The following is an 8,780-nucleotide window of genomic DNA, read 5'->3' on the forward strand; positions in this document are numbered from 1 at the left end:
TAAACATGCACCGGGGGGGGGGAAGGTCGCGCTGCACCTTGGGGGGGGCGCATCGACGATCCGCCCGGGTGTCAGCAAGGAACGCCGCTGCTTCTATGTATGCGGCCACATGCGGCCGCGTGTCATCGAAAATGGCTACGCGTGTCAGTACTGACACGCGTGTCATAGGTTCGCCATCAGGGATCTAGATTATTGTATAATATGTATTGTATAAATATGAGTTGCAGACTAGGGTTCGGGGGGCTTCTTTGTTCTGAAGGCAGTGAACTGGCTTGGAGACAAGGGGGGGTCTCTCTAATAATTTATTTTCTGTATTTCATACTTGCTGTAGCCTTTGTTTGAGCCACTGTTTACTTGTTTTCAGAATAAACTTTTCTTTTTATTTCACTTCTAAGTATTATTTGTCTTATTAGTGTGTTATGACTGGGGAAGTGTGAGCCCTTTTGCCCCGACTGAGCACGGCGAGATGGAGTGCCACCACACTCGGTCAGACTGCCAGACAACCCCAAGCTTCACCTGGGAGACGACCACCGTTCCCTGAGAGTTGAGCCCTCAGGTGCAGGCGGCTACCAGGACTTCTGGAACCGGGGGGTTGCACAACCCCAAGCTTCACCTGGGAGACGACCACCGTTCCCTGAGAGTTGAGCCCTCAGGTGCAGGCGGCCACCAGGACTTCTGGAACTGGAGAGTTGCACAACCGCTGACCAGGCAAGCAAGCAGAGCAGACACAGTACAAGAGCCAGAAAATCCGTAGGGCAAAGAGTAGTCAAAAACAGTCCAAGGTCAAGGCAGGCAGCAAAATAAGCGAGGTCCAGGAAACAAGCCGAGGTCTGGAACACTGGAACGCTGGATCTGAAGACAAGGAGCACCGGCGTGAATCTCAAACACAATTGAGGCCGAAGCAACGAAGGACTGGAGGCAGGGCTTTAAATAGTGTAGGAATCAGTCTCAAGCATGTGCAGCTGATCCAAGATAGAGTGGAGGAGTGGCCTAGTCCTTTGGTCCTGGGGAACTGAGTTCGATTCCCGGCACAGGCAGCTCCTTGTGACTCTGGGCAAGTCACTTAACCCTCCATTGCTCCATGTAAGCCGCATTGAGCCTGCCATGAGTGGGAAAGTGTGGGGTACAAATGTAACAAAAAAAACAAAACAAAAAAAAAAGATGGCTGCCCCCATCAGCAGAGAAGCACAAAGCCCAAGTATGGGCTTCCTTCCTGCAGCCGGCCATCCCCAAGATGGCCGCCATAAGCTGACATGCCCATCCCAAGATGGCCGACCTAGCCTGGAGAACCACCACCAAAATAGCCGGATATCTCTGCCGCACCGTGCCTCGCCGGCGACTCGGCCGCGCAGGCCTGGAACCAGGTGAGGAACGTAACATGGTGTAAGAAACAAAAAACCCAGGGACGTGAAGTCAGTTGGGGTAGGCTAACGGAGGATGATTGTCTAATATGTGATAATCATAAACAGACCCCCATAGGACCAAGTAGCTGCTTTACATATACCTTCGAGGGAAAAAAATTTGTGACTCCACCCAAGAAGTCATTAGGGTCCTAGCAGAATGTGCTCAAAGAGAAGCCGTCAGCTTCTCACCGGAAAGAAAGTACGCAGAGGCAATAGCCTCCTTAATTGTTACGTCTGTGCTTTCCTCGCCCTCTGGTGGCCAGAATGGGTGCTGCTATGGACCATCACCCGTTCCAGATTTCTGCTCAATCCGGTCCGGATCTTCCAGGCTGCCAGGTTTGCTTGTGTTGTTTGAGCCTGCACAGCACCCATAGCTGCCTGGTGATTGCAGCAGCTGAGTTCCAGGTGCTGCTGGGCTTATTAGCCATTTTGTTACTCTCAGCCCTTGCCTTTGCATCGTCTTAGGCCCTGGTACGTGGGTGCTTGTGCACTTCTGCCTGAGAGACTTTGTCTGGACCTGATTCTGAGTTTGCTGGTTTCTTGCCTTTTGAACCTTGCCTGATCCTGGACTTTGCTTTGCTTGCCGCCTGCCTTTTGACCCTTTGCCTGGACCTGGACTTTGCTTTGCTTGCCACCTGCCTTTTGAACCTTTGCCTGGACCTGGACTTTGCTTGCCGCCTACCTTTTGAACCTTTACCTGGACTTTGCTTGCCGCCTGCCTTTTGAACCTTTGCCTGGACCTGGATTTTGCTTTGCTTGCTGCCTGCCTTTTGACCCTTTGTCCTGGACTTTGCTTTGCTTGCCGCCTACCTTTTGAACCTTTGCCTGAACCTGTCTTCTGCTTGCTGGCTGACTGCCTAGAGACCTAGCCTGGATTTGCCGGTACACCTGTTCTGCCTTGCTTCTGGTGTGGGGTGGTTTTGCCTGCTACTGCCGCTCCTCGGCAGTGGTCCAAGGGCTCACAAACCCAGTTCCTGTTTGGTAAACGTGACAGAATGCAAAGGCCATGAGCTCAGCAGGATCACCCTATCTGCTAGGCTTCCGGCCTAGAATTTCTGCCCTTGTTTCCCTGGTGAAGTTCGGTCCTGGCTCTATTATTGTTCCTGATCTTTTCATGACTCTGGAGGAATATCGTGGGAAACTTTGGCTGATCCACTCACGAAGAAACTGCCTGAAGCTTCAGCAGAGAGGAAGCGTATCAGGCAGCTTGGGCTCGTGGAAAACCCTGTGTCGGCCATTGATCCTAGGACCCCGCTTTGGAAATATCACCACCTACTTCTCTTTGACCCCGCTCTGCGGGATACTCGAGAAGCTGCCATCAAAAGAAAGTGTCTTGCGAATCCCAAGGTCCAGGCGTACAATCAGTCCATCCTGGGGGACGCTCTCAGCCGAATTGCTCCGGAGTTCAAGCCAAGTTCCAGCCCCGGCCAAGCCACTGAGTTCATGCTGAGTTCCAGTTCCAGGCAAGCCCTGAGTCCTGTTCAAGTGGCACTCCCACTCAAGCCTCGGAGTCCAGTCCACGGGACGCTTCTAACCGAGCCTCCAATCCCAGGTCAAGTGGCGCTCCCACTCAAGCCTCGGAGTCCAGTCCGAATGACGCTTCTGACCGAGCCTCCAATTCCAGTTCGGGTGGCGCTTCGAACAGAGCCTCCAATCCTCGGTCAAGTGATGCTTCCACTCAAGCCTCGGAGTCCAGTCCGAGTCGCACTTCGAACCGAGCCTCCGATGCCAGTCCAAGTGATGCTTCCAGTCAAGCCTCTGAGTCCAGTTCGAATGGCGCTTCTAACTGAGCCTTTGATTCCCGTTCAAGTGGCACTCCTAGCCTAGCCTTTGCTGAGTTCGAGTTCCAGCCCAGATGATGCTGAGTTCACTCCAGGTGCGAGTTCCAGCCAAGATGAGACTGAGCCTGTCCTGAGTTCCAGCCAAGATGTTCCTGAGTCTGCACTGAGTTCCAGCCAAGTGCCTGAGAAGGCTCTGAGTTCCAGCCAAGCGTCGGAGTCTGCTCTGAGTTCCGGTCAAGCTTCTGAGCCTGCCCGGAGTTCCAGCCAAGATGTGCCTGAGCCTGCTCTGAGTTCCTGCCCGGTGCCTGAGTCTGTTTTGAGTTCCAGGCCAGAGGATGCTGAGTCCGCTCTGAGTTTGAGTTCCAGCCAAGCTGTGTCTGAGTCTGCTTCGAGGTCTAGTCCTGAGAGCGGTCCGAGGGCCGGCGCTGATGCCTGTCCGGATGCCAGTCTTGACTCTGGTTCAAGCTCCAGCCAAGCTATCCCTGGTCATGTTTTGAGGCTCCTCCGTAGATTCCATCATTGCTACCCATGGAGACCTGAATTCCCCGTGGAGGTAGGGGGGGCCTTGAGGAGGGGGTACTGTTACGTCTGTGCTTTCCTCGCCCTCTGGTGGCCAGAATGGGTGCTGCTATGGACCATCACCCGTTCCAGATTTCTGCTCAGTCCGGTCTGGATCTTCCAGGCTGCCAGGTTTGCTTGTGTTGTTTGAGCCTGCACAGCACCCGTAGCTGCTTGGTGATTGCAGCAGTGACTTCCAGGTGCTGCTGGGCTTATTAGCCATTTTGTTACTCTCAGCCCTTGCCTTTGCATCGTCTTAGGCCCTGGTACGTGGGTGCTTGTGCACTTCTGCCTGAGAGGCTTTGTCTGGACCTGATTCTGCGTTTGCTGGTTTCCTGCCTTTTGAAACCATTTCAAAGCCCTGCCCGTCTCTAGCCTTTCCTCCCTTCGTGAGTTCGTTCCCACAGAGTCCCGCCTTCTGACGTTATTTCCTCGAGGGCAGGACTCTGAGGGAACGAACTCACGAAGGGAGGGAAGGCTAGAGATGGGAGGGCTTTGAAATGACGCAGCCGCTGGGACGGAGGTAAATTAAAAAAAGACTTAAACCAAGCAGGGTGGCAAAAAGAAAAAGGGGGATGTTGGGGGAAGAAGAGGGTGGGCAGGTGGCCATAAATGGGAGGGAGATGGGGGCAAAGGAGAATCGCTGGACAGGGGCAGGGTGGGAGAAGAGAGAAAGGAGAACTGGGGGGGGGGGGGCGCCAACTGATAGCCTGCAGGGGGGCGCCAGAGACCCTAGGACCGGCCCTGTCCCTTGCTGTTCCAACTGTAACCGAAATTCAAATATACAGCAGAGGTAGTGCAAACCAGAGTTACCCCCATAGCAAGCTCACATCGAGCTGGTGTGTATTGGCCTGCATAGCTGGTGAATGTTGCAGGATGCTAGGCAAGCACCAGTTTTGCCTTGTTCTTAAGCTGAGCAGCTCACCTAGTACGTGTATTGCGAGCTCTCTCAAGCCACCCATTTGACTGAAATGACAAAAGTGGGGTCCTATTTGGGCAAGAGAGTCCACTACCAAACTCTGGCCAAAGCTATTTACGTTCCTGTACCCGCGCTGCCGAACACTTCTGGCTGAAATCCCGTACCCTTGCTGACTTCGTTCATTTCAAATTCATGCTGACCTCCTTCCGATCTGCCCTTTCACTTGCCAAACAGAACTACTACATCCAGCTGACCAACTCTCTTGGCTCTAACCCTCGCCTTCTCTTTGCCACGCTGAACTCCCTCCTTAAAGTGCCTTCGCCCCCTACTCCCCCTTCGCTTTCTCCTCAGACTCTGGCCGAGTACTTTCATGACAAGGTTCATAAGATTAACCTTGAATTCTCTATCAAACCACCGCCACCCTCCCCTCCCCTACCCTAGTCCATTCCCCCAACCCTCCAACCCCTCCCTCCTTTTCCACCTTCTCTGATGTCACTGATGAGGAAACTGCACATCTTCTTTCCTCGTCCTGTGATATCCCCCTTCTCACTCAGGGTGACCTGCTTCTCAATATGCAGATCATATGCAAATTAGTGTGCTACCGCTTCTCGCTCAGGGTGACCTGGTTCCCACTAAGCAAATTAAACAGGTCTCACCAACTGCATATTTCTCAGGCAACTCTTTATTCCAGCCCCTGGGCACACTTCTTCTAGCTTAATACTTTATACTTTCATAGATCTTCACACTGAGCCTCCCCACACAGATACATGGGCTCAGTACTACACCAATACTTTGGGGACTCTCAACCCCAGGCTTTGCAGCCTGCTTCTCAGTACTTTGGACACACAGTCCCCCCTTTGAACACACAGTTCCGGACACACAGTCTTTTCTTCTTTGGACACACAGTCCCTCCACTGAACACACAGTTCCTATAAGTACTGAGGACACACAGTCAAACACTAATACTTTAGGGACTTCTTACCCAAGGATTTTCAGCCTGCTGATCTCCTTTGGACACCCAGTCCACCCCCAAGTCCATAGGGTTAGCCAGTATCTTTCAGGGGCTCTCTCTTCTCCTGCTGCTAGCTCACCTCCCTTCCTTTCACAACTCAGGTGGGGTATAAAGTGGTTAATTAGCTACACAGGACCCAGCCCATAACCGCCTGCACCTGTGGACCTCCCAGGGCTCTCCCGGTCCTAGCGACCTCCACCTTCTTCTAGCGCCCTCTAGTGGCCTACACCGTATAGGACACCCTCTTACTTATCACAGTCCAAACATACCACCTGCCCCTCTGATCCCATTCCCACTCACCTACTTAACACTATCTCCCCCACTGTCATCCCTTTTATCCGTCATATCCTCAATCTTTCGCTTTCCACTGCGATTGTTCCTGATGCCTTCAAACATGCCGTAGTCACACCGCTCCTTAAAAAACCTTCACTGGACCCTACCTGCCCCTCTAGCTATCGGCCCATCTCCCTCCTCCCTTTCCTCTCCAAGATACTTGAACGTGCTGTTCACCGCCGCTGCCTCGACTTCCTTTCATCTCGAGCTATTCTTGACCCACTCCAATCTGGCTTTCGTTCTCTTCACTCGACTGAAACGGCGCTTGCCAAAGTCTCCAATGACCTGTTACTGGCCAAATCTAAAGGTCTCTACTCTATTCTCATCCTACTCGACCTATCTGCTGCTTTTGATACTGTTGATCACACCTTACTCCTTGATACATTATCCTCTCTTGGATTCCAGGGCCCTGTTCTTTCCTGGCTCTCTTCCTATCTCTCCCAATGCACTCTTACCGTATACTCTGGTGGTTCCTCCTCCACATCTATCCCGCTAACAGTTGGTGTACCCCAAGGATCTGTCCTAGGAGCTCTCCTCTTTTCCAACTATACCTCTTCCCTTGGTGCTCTGATCTCATCCCATGGCTTTCAATACCACCTTTACGCTGATGATACCCAGATCTACCTCTCCGCACCGGATATCTCAGCTGAAATCCAGACCAAAGGATCGGCCTGCCTGTCTGACATCGCTGCCTGGATGTCTCGCCGCCACCTGAAACTAAACATGACCAAAACCGAGCTTCTCCTCTTTCCCCCTAAACCTGCCTCTCCTCTCCCCCCCGTTCTCTATATCGGTAGATAACACTCTCATCCTCCCTGTCCCGTCTGCGCGCAACCTTGGAGTCATCTTCGACTCCGCTCTCTCCCTCTCTGCTCATATTCAGCAGATTGCCAAAACCTGTCGTTTCTTTCTCTATAATATTAACAAAATTCGCCCTTTCCTTTCCGAGGACGCTACCAAAACCCTTACCCACACCCTTATCACCTCTCGCCTAGACTACTGCAACTTGCTTCTTGCTGGTCTCCCGCTCAGCCATCTATCTCCTCTTCAATGTGTCCAAAACTCTGCTGCGCGTCTTATTTTCCACCAGAGTCGCTATACTCACGTTAGCCCTCTCCTCAAGTCGCTTCACTGGCTCCCTATTCGCTTCCGCATACAGTTCAAACTTCTCCTTTTGACCTACAAGTGCATCCACTCCGCAGCTCCTCAGTATCTCTCCGCTCTCATCTCTCCCTACACTCCTCCCCGTGAACTCAGTTCGCTGGGTAAATGTCTCCTGTCGTTCCCCCTTCTCCCCCACTGCTAACTCCCGGCTCCGTTCCTTCTTTCTCGCTGCTCCCTATGCCTGGAATAGACTCCCTGAGCCAGTACGTCAGGCTCAGTCTCTGGCTGTCTTCAAGTCTAGGCTTAAAGCCCACCTCTTTGCTACTGCTTTCGACTCCTAACCATGACTCTCTTACTGAATACCCTCACTTATCACCCCCACCACTAGCTGTCTGTTGGTCTGTCCAATTTAGATTGTAAGCTCTGTTGAGCAGGGACTGTCTTTTCATGTTCATTTGTACAGCGCTGCATAAATCTAGTAGCGCTATAGAAATGTTTAATAGTAGTAAAGCTGGATCCTGACCCAATACGTAACAAATACGGTGGCAGCAAACAGGCTTGAATCGTAACAGAAAGAAACTCAAGAAAAAAAGGCAAATACAGATCCATAGGATCTATCGTACCCAATCTGCTAGCAGGCAATGGACGGGCAGAAAGAGCAGCGCTCGCCCCCCGTCCCACCACTCCCGGCTTCGGAGATCTTACCCTTCCGCTCGGTGATAAGGTTAACTTCGGCAACATCGGGCCGGTCCGAAAACACTTCAGCATAGTTCACCAGCGCAACCTTCAGCGTTTCAAAATCGTTGATGAAGACCAACATACATTTGCCTAAAAAGAGTCTGAAGATACTGCCGTAGGTATCGGCCAGTATATTCATAAGGATGTGTGCGGGCACGACTGCCCTCCAGCTCGTCAGCTCTTGTCCCGCGCCCCGGCTCTTTTTCGTCTCAGGGCACAAAAGTGATACCAGACGCCCAGGCAGCAGCAGGAGGTACAAATTGCCCAAGATAGGGCAACACCAAGGACCCGGGAGCGAGTTTCTGGAGACGACCAGGTGAAAATTCCAAAGGAACAGGAGCAGCCAGTTCAAGGCAAGAAAGAGCAGAACTCCGAGCAAACAAGTGGACCAGGAAATATTCTCCATGAATCCGCCCGCGGGAAACAATGACCAAAACAGCAACCCGGAGCTGAGCTCCATGCACCACCCCGAACACTAACCCCGCGGAAACTCAGCACTCTCTGAGCTAGCTGAGCTGAGAGCTCCTGTGCGAGTGCGACTGCAGGCGATTGTTGACAAAACAATGCACCCTTGGCGTGCTTCTATTGGCTGTTCCTTGTCCATTTTGACGTCACAATCCGCTATGCCCCTTTGAAAACGTTAAAACCAATTAGTTAACCTCTGTTTCCCTTTCCCCGCGCATCCGTCATCCCAGTAAGTCAAAACAAAGCGAACAAACCTATGAGCTGCTGCATGCACTTTGTCGTTCTTTATTGTTGGTGACATTTTTATTTAACCGCACACTTATATTTTCGAACATGCCAACTTGTGCCTTATACGGATGTACACAGAGGGAGTATAATAAGGGAATAACTTTTCATAGGTAGAGTATTAATTTGTTATAAATCGTAAGCAGTGTCAAAAGTTGCCATGTACAGGCATGCTATGGTGG

The 8,780-nt window shown here is 51.9% G+C and overlaps 1 protein-coding gene across 1 annotated transcript in view; it reads right to left on the minus strand.

Moving 5' to 3' along the window:
• LOC115461166 (cytochrome P450 2U1-like) overlaps window positions 1-8,408 on the minus strand; it is a 78,458-nt gene extending 70,050 nt beyond the window's left edge. The window contains exon 1 of the mRNA XM_030190790.1: window positions 7,816-8,408. Within this exon, the coding sequence (XP_030046650.1) occupies window positions 7,816-8,308 (493 nt within the window). The 5' untranslated portion in view covers window positions 8,309-8,408. The remainder of the gene's footprint in view (window positions 1-7,815) is intronic.
• Between the last annotated feature and the right edge of the window lie 372 nt (window positions 8,409-8,780).

The sequence above is a fragment of the Microcaecilia unicolor genome, chromosome 2 (genome assembly GCF_901765095.1).
Source record: "Microcaecilia unicolor chromosome 2, aMicUni1.1, whole genome shotgun sequence".
NCBI lineage: Eukaryota > Metazoa > Chordata > Amphibia > Gymnophiona > Siphonopidae > Microcaecilia > Microcaecilia unicolor.